The 15,833-nt window shown below is 35.9% G+C and overlaps 1 protein-coding gene across 1 annotated transcript in view; it reads left to right on the forward strand.

The window, feature by feature from the left end:
- The window catches only part of LOC592010 (iporin), a 46,486-nt gene that overhangs the window by 14,312 nt on the left and 16,341 nt on the right, over positions 1-15,833 (forward strand). Inside the window, exon 3 of the mRNA XM_030973394.1 lies at positions 13,431-13,605. Coding sequence (XP_030829254.1) covers positions 13,431-13,605 — 175 coding nt within the window. The remainder of the gene's footprint in view (positions 1-13,430; positions 13,606-15,833) is intronic.

The raw sequence follows: 15,833 nt of genomic DNA on the forward strand, positions 1-15,833 counted from the left end.
CCAACAAAATAAAGATTGGTAAGCTTTTGATGATAGAGGAGGAGCAAACACGATATAGTTAAGGAAGGTCAGGGGAAATATACCAACCATGGAAGAAGTGCTTTCATTGTAATTGTTGTTAATCCTGACCTCATTTCACTAACCCAGTTTACAAATACCATGCAATTAGCTTAATTAAAAACAACCCACTGTGCGGTAGCAAATCGTTGGCTTCTCGCAAGAAGGTCATAACTGCCATTGACAATACATAGCCCTTATGGCCTTCGTGCAGGTAACTGATGAAATAGAAATATTATCCATTGAACTGTCTTCGAGCTAAGCAACCTACATGTATCACCAAAATCAAAAGAGGTCAGTTTGGGGTGTATTGAACAGATATGGCCCTCACAAATCATTCAATTCTAGGAGCACAACATAAACTCTCCAAGAAAAATTGCATTAAAATGATGCAAAGGTACAGTACTGCAAGTGTTTTCAATCTCAGAAGTCTGAGGATGTATTTTATTAATAGATTTGATAGAGAATTCAATTAACCCCTGAGAGGAAAAGCTTTATTTCATGAACGATGTTATAATGAAGTAAAATGCATGTGTGTTAGGGTCCATGCCGTGCGAGATTGAAACATATGTATATCGAAGTGAGTGAGAGTATACTTTTGCATTGCCAGGCCAGGCCAGGCGCAAAGGGCTAAAAATTGACTGATTATCATCAGCGACGGAAACAGACTCTTATCACTGCTTTCAACCTGTCATATTTCCCCTAATCTAGCATCCATTTTTGTTATTTTCTTTACTAGCGTGAAGTCTAGAACTGGAAATATATTTTTACATTGCGGTTTTAGTTTTTACCACGGAACAGGTCACATTGATCAGTGTTAACTTCCTGAGACAAGCTTGACAAATAACAACCTGTTGTTTTGGATCGAGGGAGGGTTCAAGTTAGGTTCCCAAGAAGGTATATTTTTGCTGAACAGGCGTAGTTTGCTTTTAGAAGTAGGGATGAGTAAGCCACGTCACCATTGTCTTGTTTTGTTTTGGTGGTTTCTGTCAGGTCGAGTAGGATTTTAGGGTCAAGGTATATCTTGTGTCATGTAATGCTGACTCGGTTTAAAAGTAAGTCGAACGGGGTCATGGAAAGTTTGCTAGAGGACAGAGTAAACAACCCCTTAATTAATTTTGAAACATCATACATTACATGGAATGGAATTAAAATTTAGCCAAATGTTTCTGCGAAGGAATCCCCCGCAAACCCCAAAAGACATGCAACACTCCCATAATTAATATGAGTATGTTTAATACCACAGAACCCCCTTCCCTGTACACATACTAAGAGTATATTAGTGTTTTCACATTTTGGTTATTAATGTCAACGAAAATGTCCTTTAGATGTCTCTTTTTGTGCAATCATTACTGTAGTAAAATATGATGAGTAATCGTATAGTGATATGAGTATTTTCATATCTTAAACATGACGAAATGGAGAAAAAAATGTCCATTTGAAAGTGTCGATTGACAAACCTTTTATCCCTGGCAGCTGCCTGCTTCTCCATATTTCCCCCAGTTTCCTGATCTGAAACCAGAAGTTTAGAGCGAACCGTGTTGCCATTGATTAGGGTCAGCGAAACCCCAAGTTCATCATATGGACCTGTTTTCATCAGCTCGAAGTTGCAAAATAACCCGCTATTTTAACTAGCTCGGTCTCAAATTTTCCAGTTAATTTGCGTCTTCATCAGCCCGAAGTTACAATTAGCGGGATATTTGGTCAAGAAAATCATCCCAAGATATCTTGGGCTAGTTCGCAAAATATCCCGCTATTTGTCCGGTGCGTTTTCACTAGCCCGAAGACTCGCACTATGCGCGAACGCTGAGCAAAATATCTTTAGCTAATTTTTTGAGCTCGAGTTTCAAGTTTCGAGGTCAAGTCTTGAGCTAATGAAGACGCGATTTGTAACTTCAGGATTATTTCCCAAATCAGAAACAGCGGGCTATAATTGGCAATCTCGAGCTGATGAAAACAGGCCTCATTATGAGAGGAAGTTTGAGAACGGAAGGCTTCATGATACCCATGGGAAAGAGAATAAAATATGAAAAGTCTTTTGCCTTGGTCAGCTTTATACTTTCTCCCTGGTGCATTTTTTCGAGATTTTTCATGATTCAATTTTTTCCTTTAATTGAGCCTGTCTGCATCCTAACTCAATTCATCCTGATTGACCCCTGTCCGAAATAACCCTAACGATTGTCAACTAACTTTGAAAAATGAGATTTATTGAACATGTGAATGGGCAAACGAAAAGAAATCAATGTTATTCTTTACTTCCTTTAGGCTGTAGCTCACTCATTACAAATTTATGAGAATATATAGTCGACCATAATTTTTTCTTTTACATATTAGATTACAGAGAGTAAGATGAATCATTTATTTTGGATATTCGTTCTAACAAATTGGAACAATTGGAACAAACTTTTGGAACAAACTGTATGTAAACAAGAGAACCATCTCTTCTATTTCTTAATAAAAAAACTTTGGCCAATGAAAACAAAGCTAGAATGTATCAATTTTGAGCTTAACAAATAAGTATTCAGGTTAATATTCCATCTTGAATTTGATGTACAAAATTACATCTAACTATCCCAATTACATCACTTTATAAAAAAAGTATTAAGCACAGCAGGATATTTATTGTGGATTAAAACTTATCTTATCCCCAGGTCTTTTTTTACTGGTACTTTTACTTGAAACAAAACTAAACACAACTCTCTCAAAAGCAGATGCCCTAGGAAATTCTGACAACCAATCGGTAACAGATGACAAACAAACGGTAAAGCAGCTGTTTTTCCGGGGCCACAAACTATCTTATGTATTACACTCAGCAGGTAATTGTTATTAGATCATTTTTATTCAACATTGTGACAGCAGTGGTTGAGGGGTGCCCCTCCCTTTTAAATCCAATTTGGCTAGTGACTACCGGAGCCTTGCCAATGAGGAGGGCTGTTGTTCAATGTCACTTTTGCACAGTTAATTGTACCCTAGCCCGGCGCCTGTATTTAGTGGTAACTTTCTATGAGACGAATGCACCTTATGGTGTGCTATCTGTCAACATTGACAGTTTGTTGCCAGGCTATGAAAGTATTCACCTTCAAATCATTAACTAGTGCTTGATGCGATTGAAACATAGTCTCTGAAACTGTCTACTAGGGATACTCCCCAATGGAGATGGTGCACACATTGTAAACCCTTTGACTTTGACACGATAATAACTGTAGATTTATGTACATCTAGAATCAATTTCATTACTTATATCATCATCATCATCAACACTACCACTATCACCTCCATCACCATCATCACCATCATCATAATCATCATCATCATCATCATCATCACCATCACCATCATCACCATCACCATCATCATCATCTTCGGCTTCAGTACAATCATCGTTGTTGTTGTTTTTGTTATAGTTGTCATCACCATTGTCATTATCATCATCAACAAGAGACATATTATCATGGCCAATGAGAATATGAGCATTACATCATATCAGAATTGAAGGATGGATCTCAAAGGAGGAAGGGGGAGGAGGGGTTTGAGGTCGGGGGTCTTTATTCCCCAATTCCCTCAATCTCACCATTGGTTATAAAGGCGAGTGAGGCACTGACCCTGCTTTCAACTTATTGAAAGGAAGCTGCCTCAGCCCCGGTGACAAAGATGGCTATTTTGTGTGACAGAGGTGATGTTTTGATACCAAACTCTGTTGCCATATTTGAGCATTAAAACTGGGACAGGGCGACTGCTGTGTGTGTGAGTCAGAACATATGCTCGCTTGCGTCCTAGAAGAGATAGATGATGAGCTGAAGGAGGAAGGGGGAAATAGAGACAGAGACACAGAGAGAGGGAGAGAGAGGGAGAGGGAGGGAGGGAGGGATGGTGGTAAAGGTAGGAAGAGAGAGAAAGATAGAGATAGAGAGAGAGAGATAAATAGAGATAGGGTCGGGAGGGACAAATATACAGAGATACATTCATGAACAACAAGAGAGGTAAAGATAGGTGTAGAGAGAGAGAGAGAGAGAAAGATAGATATATATATATATATATATATATATATATATATATATATATATATATATATATATATATATATATACAGAGAGAGAAAGAGAGAGAGAGAGAGAGAGAGAGAATATTCAGGAAATTAGGAAGGTTAAATGTCAGGCAGGAAACACGGCGAAAGTTTGCACCAATTTGATGTAAATAGTGGGAGAACAGAAATCGAAAAAACAGAACTGAGAGCCAAATTTTGATTGATGCCTAATTAGATACAGAACAATAATATTTTGACAAATTTTTTGTATAATTTTTATGTGGGAACAATTCAGGATTTAGATAATCGGAAGCACTAAATTGCAAAATATCTTTGCCTTATTTCATTTCATTTCATTTCATTTTTTTTTTTTTTTTTTTTTTTTTTTTTGGGGGGGGGGGGGGGGTGGGGGGCTTTTAGTGTAGAAGTCAAGATTTTCATTGGGGTAGGTATTTTTAATTGTATATATATATATATATATATATATATATATATATATTTTCTTTCTGGAGCTCTGTTGGATATTTCCAGAGTTAAAAGGCTGCCAATGCCTGTGTATGTTTTAATGCTTTAGCTTATTTCTCAATATTTCAAAAGATGTACAATAGAAATAATAGAAGAGGAAAAGTTTGCATTTGGGGAAAGCAAAGTTGACATGTTTTGTCATTTCTAAACCAAAGGAAACTAAAGGAAATGATGGTATCCCAGGTAAATGTCACCCACATGGCCTCCAGACTGGGCATCCTTGTTGAGAGGAAATCAAGAGATGCTGCGGAAGCTAGGATGGGTGGATGTGAACCATAAGGAAAACACAAATAAGATCGTATATATGTTAAAACAATACAATAGATCCCTGGATGGTTACCTATACCCCTTATGAAAATAAGGACCAGGATTGTGTAACTGTCTATTTTAATATTTTTAGTAGAGAAAGTATGAGTTAGCTAGTTTCTTTGGTTTTTAGATATCGAGATGAAACTTCTAAAATCTTGTGAGAAGATTGATTGCAGATAGTTAATGAAGAAGAATTGCAACTAGATTGAAGATTGTAGTCAAGTTATGAAAGAGGGCCATGGATTATTTCTGTGAAAAAAAATTATACATAATATGTGACAATAAAGGGTTAAACGTTTGTGATGTCCCCCGTCCTTCAAGTGAAGGCAAGAAAAAGTTGCTGTGTGTTAGAACAGGAATCTTGACAATACATTAGATTGTAAACATTGTGTATTATCCTTGAGAAGATAACAAAAAGGCTTGTGTATGTCTGAAGTTTAGAAACCAATGTAGGTCCATTTCCTGACTACTAGCCTTCTCTTCTTGGCTTTTCTACACTCTTCTTTCTCTCTCACTTTTTCTAAATATGTGGATGAAGTGTGAGAACCAGTTTGTGCTAAGAACACAATCTTGCCTTTTAGAGACGTATGAAGGTTGATATAATGAGCTTTCAGTGGATTCAACGCCATTATACAGCCATTGCCTTGTTATATACGTCTCTTCTCTTTGTGTTCACCGGCCTGTAGTTAGATTGACTCTCGAGTCATAACAATAATGTCTTTGAACTTCAAACCCTTCTTCAACTAACTGAAGATTTATTGCAAATGACATCCCAGACATAAAGGAAAGATAACATGATTATCTCATACGGGAATTCAACGTCATCCCTTCTTCCTCTCTTGTTCTGTTTATCAAGAGAAGCTGAAGGATGGGTTGTGCTAAATTTAAAAAGACCTTTCCAGGGATGTGGAAAGCACAATCCTGCTATCAAATTGGGAAATGGATTAGTAATCAAGCCTTCAGAGGGATAAAAAGAGGAAGTTTTATCCGATGCCTGTCTGCCTCTGTTTTCATTTACATCACAAAACAAAAGAAATACAGAAATTTTGCTTCTCAGTTCTGTAGCATCGGAACACATTACTACCCTTCCCCCTCAGTTTATCAAACAAACAAGAGATCATAGAGAGTACAAATAATTCAGAAATTTGTTTAATTTGCCTGTTTATATGCATGTAAACCAATTTCAAGAGTGGAAATGCATCTAATGATTAAATATTCATGTAGGAAATGATAAGCATTACAAAAAAAAAAAAAACTAAGTCCTGCTTATACATTTCATTTTGTAAACAGTGTTTAGTATTAACTATAACCTTCAGACTATCAGCTCTAAAAGAGGTAAAGTGATTCCTGTTGAATAAAAGAGATAAAATTCCCATTAGTGTTTCATCTGATTTATTCCATACTGCATGGAATACCATAAGATTCCCAATTATTTACTTGAAATGTGACCACTTAAGCATATAGTCTATGGATATATATATTTGCACCTGTTTTTATTATATATTAATTTTGGTTGAAATTGCTTATTTGTGTGGGGTTTTAAAATTTTATATGAGCTGCAGTTGCTAAGACCCATTTAATTTGCTTTGCCATGTCACATTCTGGGATATGGAATAGTTCTTACATTGTAGGAAAGAATAACAGAAGAATAACTGAAAAGAATATTTTTTCTTATATCGATTGTTTTGATCACTCTTGTGTCTTGCTCCTATAGAGATCAAGTCGTAATCCATTTTTTTTTATAGCAAATATACCCTCTTACATTTGCCAGCACCCAGGAGCCAAAACTTCGATCCCCTCAACTTCAGCGCAAATCTGCAACCAATAAATTTTCCAAATGCTGAGTAATAAATTCCCCCCGCTTTGTGAGAATCATTCTAATCTGGCCTGGCATGCAGGGACTAACGTACCTATTAGAGTAAATTCATGACTCAGGTAGCGTCTCCACAATCCCTGAGTATCATCTAATGAATCAAATTTAGCCCTTCATTCCCGATATCTGATCAGCTCTAGCCGGCGTTTAAGCAGCGCAATCCGCATGTTTTGAATTTAAAAACGACGTCATTGCTGCGATTAAAAGGCTCTGAATATAACATCATCACCTCAATTTAATTCCCCTGATATTGACATTGCTCGGCGGACCATGTTGGATTCTGTTTACCGATTACGGATTTGAGCGGGAGAAACGCACTCAACAGGTGAAATCGTCAGGGCAGGTGTTAATTGGAGAAGTACGCTTGAGGATTTCATGTCGCCAGTATGTCTCGTGCGCGAGAAATCATGAATTAATGTTAAATGGAACGTGAACACGGGAAAGACTAATTAAGATGTTCTTGCTTTTTGCCAATTGCAATACTATGCATAATGATGATGATTAAACCTGCATCAGTTTTTATATATATCTTCCTTTTTAAATGACCTATATGTATTTGTTATTGGTATAATTTGGTAATGACGATATATGTTACCAATTGATTGATGATAAATGGGATAAATGCTTGTTATGTTCCTTAAATATACCTTTTATGTTGATTTCATATCAATGTTTTATATCGGTGTAACTTAGAAAGTTAAACTTCTCTACTTGTCATAACATAAGGATCATCAGTTTCCTTCTCTGTTATTAAACAAATTTCTCACTATTCATGGAATACTCATCCAGATCAAAGTGTCCCATTACAATGCACAATCAGAAGAATTCATGATGAATGTTCTTAATTCATGTTGACAGACGACCACAACATTCAGGAAAGCTTGTTAGACTTGGCCCAACATCCAGCATTGTTCAGGAATTTATTCTTCGAGCAATAATCCCCAGAGCGTAACCTCATGATGCGTCAGTTGGCCAGGCTTACCTTGGCCAAGGCTTTACGCCTAATTTCTTTTTAAGGGCCATTACCTATAAACGTGTTTATAGATGGAAAAGATTTGTGTGATTAAAGTGCTATTGTACCTTAATTGCAGCCAGACACTCTTTCATTGGATAGATGAGACAATTTGATTTCAAGTTTTCTATATTTAACTTTCATGTTGCTTGAAAGGGCCTCATATGATCCATATCATGAAGAGATATGAACAGATTTTTAACATGGGGTCCTGATGAGTGATTTAACCGAGGGATCCACCCTTTCATGCTTCAAGCCAAGCGAAACCTGAAATGTTTCTGATGTAGGATAACACAAAACATTGATTGTGTCAGTCTGCCATGGAACAAACAGGTATGATGTCTATACCCCAGGGGGCCTTAGATTCCCATCTGTCATTGAGTTGAAAAGATACCAGCGGAGCGGTTTGTTTGCTAACGGAAAATCTCATTAGACTTGACATCATCACATTTCAACATCAAGTCAACTTGAGTCTTCTAATGTTACATGCAGAGCACACGCCCATGTCTTGTGAAGTAGCATAGGAAAGGCTTGGCTGAATTACGAGGGGCTTGCAAAAGCAGGTAGTGGGGTATCATGTATAGGAACATCATTTGAATCCTCTTTAATTCTTCGCAATCATTTAATCGTTCCTTTTCAGAAAATAAAGAAGTAGTGTGCGACTAGCTCTTGCATTCAACATAGTACATTTCACTTCTCATTTAACTCCAACTATTCAAGGGGGAAAATATCTGTTTGAATAGAATATTTACTCTGCAAACAAGAAATCTCCCCTAGATATGAAATCATTTGAAAACTATAAGAATTGTACATCAAAGAAAAGAGAATGAAAAGGAAACGGGAGAATTTGATTGATTGACTGTATGAGATCACATTACAAAACACATCAGAAACCGATACCCTGCCTGATAGTCTAACCACAATCAGAAATGTATCTTTTTACCTCTTATTATGAATATATATGAGATCTTGCATTATTAATGACACTCTTGATATGTTTGCTCCTGAATTCTGGCCACTATTCATAAGTTAAATAAACATATACAAAAATGGTGTTATTTGAGCCTTTTTGTCATGTACGAGGAATGTTTATTGCAATTTCAGCTTAAATTGCCTGCATTTTAAGTAGGTGAAGCAGGTATGTTTTCTGCTGTTGTGAAGAGCCAACAGCAAGGGAAATACACCCCTTCCCCCTCTCCAGATTACTCCTTAAGCCCTTGCTCCCAGGGACCGTGATGACATTAATGTTTGAAAACGAGGAGAGGTTTGAGTCATGTGACATTCCCCTCTTCAACTCTGCATCACCTCTTGACTCTCTCTCTCTCTCTCTCCCTCTCTCTCTCTTTCTCTCTCTCCCTCTCTCTCTCTCTCTCTCTCCCTCCCTCTCTCTGTCTTGATATGATAAAGGACATGTTCGTAACATATGTTAGACCTGGGACCCCAGGGCTGCTCAGAAGCATGCTGTTGAACATGAATTCATTTTAAATGTTGACTAGGAGAGGTAGCTTTGTAAGGCACCATGGAGGCAGATTTAGTAAGCGCAGTGGATGGAACTGCAAGATATTTTCTCAACTTAATAAGTTAATTAACATTGACATTTTTTGAATGAAGTGCTTATCATACTTATTTTATTACTTCAGGGTAGAAATAGATAGAAAACTTCACTTTTACACATAACTTTATTTCAATTCAGTTGTAGGTTTCACTTTGCAAAGTCAAGAAATTCATAAACATGTACAGTGTAGAGCATTAGCAAAAACTGACAAATTGCCACAATCTACTTCTACCTTAATCATAAAAGCATAACAACCTCTGTCAAAATTTGCCTCATAAAACATCAACAGGAACAGTGAACAAGTTCAAAATTCAGCTAATTGCATAATAATGGTCACGCTCCTGTAATTAATTTCCTCTATTATGTGATTTTGCTCACAAACACAAAGTACTTTCCAATGGGGGTTGAATCGAATCATAACATATTTTGGAATAATATGTCTATTCCGCCAAACTCTCTTCCTGCTATTTTTGCCAATAAAATGAAGTCCTGTTTTACACCCACGGAGGCAGGAAAAAACCATTACGGGAAGGACATGGCCCTCAGATTGTTTTAGCGATGATATAATCTGGGGTGCAGTAGTCCAGGGCCATGGAAAAAAGAGAACAAAGTATGCTTGTAAGTTGTTATTTGAAGGAGCATGAATGTTAGGGGGCATTAACATAACCTCATTTAGAATTTGGCTCGGTGAAAGGAAAATCATTGAGCATATTCTATTCTTGTGTAGATAAATTTAGCAATTTTCTCATGTTTTTGAACACCTTGAAAATATGCAAATATATATGTTCATAGCTATTAGGTCATATTAACATAAATCAGTTAAAAATGTCCACCCCCCCAAAAAAAAAAGAGACACACATCTGCTTTAATTTGTGGTGACACAAAATCTATGCATGTTATTGAACAAAGGTTGAAAGAAAAGGAAAATTAAGGACTTGTTACATAATTTGTCTCCTAGACAATGTTCTACTTAATCTTCAAGCATAATTAATTGAGTGCAATTGAGTTATCAATTAAAATGATGTAACTCTAAATCAATGCTGCTAGACTATATAGTGCACCCATCATATTGACGCCAAAGGAATAATTCTCTACCCCTCCCCCCCCCCCCACGTCTTTACATGCCATTACCTATATATGTATGATATGAGAGGTCTGGAGGGGGATTGAATTTGGTGGGATCGATGCTCGTTACAACCCATACCTGGTACAATTTACAACCCATACCTGGTACAATTTACCACCCTGACTAGATGCATTGATTTTGTTTGAATCAATTTTTTTTAAAGATGTCTAATTAGTTCCACATTTATTGATTACATGTGTCCTTTCCCTGAGATATGATTGCATGGTTGTGAAGAAGTTCTCACTCTAGTTGTGCCTTTAAAAGCATTGGCTATCGCCATGTGAATAGATGTTATCGCTTATGAAGCGTAAGAACAATCAGACACAATTTCCTTTTTTAATTGCTCATGGAATCAAATAGATTTGCCATATTGGCGCTGACTCCTCGGTTTTGTTCTAGAATTAGAATCAGTCCAAAGGAGTGCTTCATCACAACTGACCCTTCTGAAAAACACAAATAAATAAATTCTGGAGCCAGGAAATACAATTCGTTGATATTTAACTAAATCTGTGGTGAGCTCATCCTCGCATAGAGCGAGGGCTTACGTGAATCCAGTGGTCTGGGTAGAGAGGGTTAATCCGCTCCGAGTTCAACAACCATTGCCTGGCAATTGTTTTCCATTCCCAGTAAATTCCTATGGTTATTCTTATTAGTTTATGATTTGGACAGATTACCGCGTGAGGAGCGGAGAGAGAATATTGACTTCTTACGTCAAAGAATCCTATCCCCTCTCCCTTGCAAAGTGCACATCCATTTGGATTGATTTATGAACAATTTCACATTTCCTATCTTTCCACTGAGAAATGGCCTTGCCCCAATCTATTTGCTTTTACAAGCCAGTATCCTGTCATATTCCTATTCATTTCGCTGAGCTGGAAATGCTGTAATAAGATGAGATAGAAAACCATTCCATATCAATTATTTTGGGTTGCTGTATTATTGCGAGGTAACTTTGAATCGCTATGCTATGTAGGTCAACGTAATGCATACTGACAGTGTGTGCTTTGATCCGTCAACGAACATATGTTGTAGAGATTCGATCCATGCCGTTTTGATAAATGGATTTAATGAAAATTTATGAATGTTTTAGTCATGTTAACAAAAATTGCAGAGTGAGAGGTTTTATGATATAAAGGATACAGCCTGTGAGAGTTTTATTACTCAGAATATTGATTCCTGGAGTTCTTGTAAGAAAACACAGCCAAACTTGCTCTAGCAACCAGCTGTATAGAAAGACTGTTTTCTGTTTTCTAAAGACCGCAATGTTCATTTCCCTAGGAATGTTTTCTCATTGAAACATAGTACTATAGGAACCTCTACATAAAAACCATCTGCCTATAAAGACCACTTTTCTTTTCTCCCTTGAGTGGCCTTTTAATACAGGTTTCACTGTACTTAAAATGAAGCGTTTGATATTTTAAAAGTTTTTCTATCGATATAGAGAAAACAGAATTGAGATGTTGGTGAGATAAAGAAAGGATATGCTTTTTCATTTTAGACTGATCCTGTTCTTCTACTCCAAACTAATTTTTACATGATGCACAGTCACTCTTTAATGCAATTAAAGTTAATGAAACCACGTACCATATCTAGGTTATTGAATCTTTATTAGATTTGGAATCGAATTCATGACACAAAAGCTGTTTATCCGTTTATTGGTTGTAACTAAAAATAGTTTAGCCTCTATTCTATGGCGTGTTCATATTCCTTCCAAGGTAGGCCTATATTATAGTAATATGAAGAAAGTATTTCATATACAGTAGCTCTGTCATTAAATATTTGATGTTTATTGAAAACCGAATATATATATATATATATATATATATATATATATATATATATATATATATATATATATATATATATATCGGTATATATGCAATAGACTTTAAATCCCAAACAATAGGATTTGAATTTTCAAACATTTTTTTTCTGTGGCAGATGTAGGGCTTAATTACTTTTTATTACCATGATGTTATACATTCACTAAAGGAGAGAGATAGGGCTTGTATAAACTTACTCTTTATTAATAGTAATATGAATTGTAATAGTAAAATATTTCATTCATTCATTCATTCATTATTTTAGATTAATTTGTTATGATGTTCCCTATGCTATAGCAGTGGCTTTCACCTCAGCTCTGTTACTACACCACAATAAAGCTGTCTTCATCGAAAACGAAAGCTCCCCCAATATTGCTGCGTAATGAGGTTATTATTACGGGTTGCTTTGTTCGTCTGTCCGAGGCCTGAACTTGGGTGTTCTAATGAGGTTTTGATGAAAGATTATGATCAATCAGGGATGTGGAAAATGCAATTTTTTCACAAACAAGATTAGTGTGCATGGTAATTGAAACCACATTGCTGATAGACATTGCGATGTGCTCTATCTCTATTCAATAACAATCAAGTACTTTGCCAACAAAATAATGCTTCTTTTATAGAAAAAAGATGGTATTCCCAGAATTCCTTGTTCATTCATGTTTTTTATTGTCAGAGAACAAGAACGTAAAAATTTGTGGTTGTGCTTGTAGGTCACATAGATTAAACATCCAGAAAGTTCTCTACAATCTTGAAGAAGACGATGCTCTTGATGCATGCCAGAGTATCTGCAACAAATTTGATTCAACTACACATTATGTATTCATTCATTTATTCGTTTTATTTTATTTCAACAGGGATTACTTGCTTCAGCCAACGACTGTTCTTCTCCTAGTTCGTGCATACATTGATAAAATTCATTCATGCACTTTTTCCAAATGAAATGATTGATTCGATTTAATGTTTTATGAAGGAGCTGCATCATTGAAATTATACAAGACCTTGATTTTTAATCAAAAATTTGTATTGATATTGTAATTAGATAAGAAAATTTTACCATCAAACTTTTACTCGATCCCACCGCTGCCACCAGAATATTTAATCAATCCAATCATTTCAATCTTTGCAGGCCCAACTTGGCAACACATGGAAGACCCCGGACATCGGTCACCTGGCCCTTCACTACCTATGCCCCGCCCTGATGAGGATCCTACAAGATGGACTCCGTCCCCATAGCACCAGCCTCTTGGTGGGCCGAATCAAGAACACCACGTGGACCATCGTTGAGGCTACTACACAACTTGGTATGAAAACATTATCTATCCGTATCCTCCCTCCCCTTCATGTACTGTTAACAACAAGTGTATTCATTAGTATTTTTATACAAAAAATGATTTGGCCCTGTTTATGTTTCCTGAGAATGCGACATATTAAAGCTTACATCTAAAAGTATTCAACAAAAGCCCTAGGCTAACTAGTCCACCCTTAATTCTCGAGTAATGGAAAGAAAAAAAGCATCAAATTTATGAGAGGTATGAATCATTTAGTTGTTAACTGTATATTTCACCCATATGGTTACCTCTCTGGAATAGCATGCATGTGTTAATGTACAAATAATCACTTGACAACAGAACAAAATAGAACAAAACTGATATATATTCATTTAATTTGTTTAAGACAGAAATATAAAAAATAAGCAGCTATGAAATGTTTAGTGGTATGAGAGCTGGATATCATTTAATTTTTAGAAAATATGTTTTCTTTCTTTCTTCTTTCACTAAAGAAGTAAATATCAGCCTCTAAGTTCAAAGATTTTGTATCATACATCTAGCACTTGTTTGTAGGTGTTGAATGATAAGCAGACTTGTGCATCAAAAGAAATCTTATCAAGATATCTTTTACTTGATAGTGTTTCCCTATTTAGAGCCTGATGGTGTTAGAAAATACCAAAGGTATTGAAAAAGAGCCTTTATGTCTTGACTTTCCACCAAGTCATCATGTTGCCAAATGATACAATTGGGAAATGAGTAAGGGCAACTTGGCTGATTTATCAGATAGCTAACGATGATGAAAGCATGCAAACACGGGCTGAACTATGAAAAATCGTCTCTCGTCATATGACAATTACAAAATCGCAAGTAAACATATTTTTAAAAGGTCGCTGTTGGCTAAGAATAGAAACGATGATATCATGTTATCGTTACGCAGGAATAAACTAATTATGGCTTGGAGCTCTGTGATTATTACGTTGCAGAACAAAAGTAACGAAAAGGCAAATCCACTGTGCATTTTTGTATTTCCTCATTTCTAATTTAAAGTTGCGGTAGTTGGCAGTATCAAGTGATATGTCATTTATAGGGACCTGTCTACGTGGTAGATTAATGCTTTCTCTCTTTCTTCTACTGTGGATCATGAGTGAAGCATGTTATTAAATAAATGCTTCATGAGTTCAAATTTCAGTAGCTGATTATTTTTTAAGGAATAAAGAAAAAGAATTTGGTCAAATATCAGTTGTCACGAATTGTGAGTCAACCCAACTGTAACTTTAACTGTAAGGTTTTCTAAAAAATCCAAGGCTTAGAAGAGTTTCTTAAAGGGCAAATGATATGCAAATGTTTGGTGATGTCACTGTTCATAAATACATGTACATGTCTGTTTGTATTGGTTTGCCCTTTTTTACAGGATTTAGAAAAATGTTTATGAGCAGTTGAAGTATAATATTTAATCCTCATATATTAATCAGCTGTAAGATTATGAAACAGATGAAATAAAGACAATAATTGTCAAGACATATATACCGTGGGTTTGCACAAGTTATGTGAAAACTAATAGAGCACAGTTTATTAAATCTTCATGCATTCCTCAATGGTAAACATGAGTGTATATATTTCCCAGTTTTCCTTTGTGTCCTCTCTCTCTCTCTCTCTCTCTCTCTCTCTCTCTCCATTCAACTTTCTCCCTTCTCACTTTTGCCCCCACCAAGGACAAGGAGATGACTAGATTCTTCTAAAAATACAAGAAAAGCAAATGAGAAGGATACCAATCATCAGTGGCTTGACTTTGAGCCCAAAGATATCTCAAGGCTTAACCTAGTCCTCCAATGAGTGATAATCAATGAGAAAGTCAATTCATGAAGCACTTTATACCAAAACCTTAAACAAATTTTGTAAACAATCATTGCCGGCACTGCCAGTTGATTTATTGGTGCTTTAATAATGATAATGAATATAAACACAGCCCTTCACTTATATGCAGTTTCAAATTTTAAAGAACCTCTTTTTAATTTCTTCATACAAAAAAGCATGCTTTTATGGAATATTTTTGATTGATTCTCTTTGATATCTTCTTTTCCTTGGAGCAGTATGAACAAAACAAAACAAAATTGTCAGCTCTACATAAAATGATAAAAAAAAATTCTAGACATTGTTTATAGTAATGGTTGCACACAGCAAGGATGAAAAGAGAGAACCTTTTGTGACAATTCTTTCAATATCACCTTTATTGTGCTAAAAAAAATTTTTTTAAAAATAAA

The sequence above is a fragment of the Strongylocentrotus purpuratus genome, unplaced genomic scaffold, assembly GCF_000002235.5.
Source record: "Strongylocentrotus purpuratus isolate Spur 01 unplaced genomic scaffold, Spur_5.0 spur5_scaffold_6, whole genome shotgun sequence".
Taxonomy (NCBI): domain Eukaryota; kingdom Metazoa; phylum Echinodermata; class Echinoidea; order Camarodonta; family Strongylocentrotidae; genus Strongylocentrotus; species Strongylocentrotus purpuratus.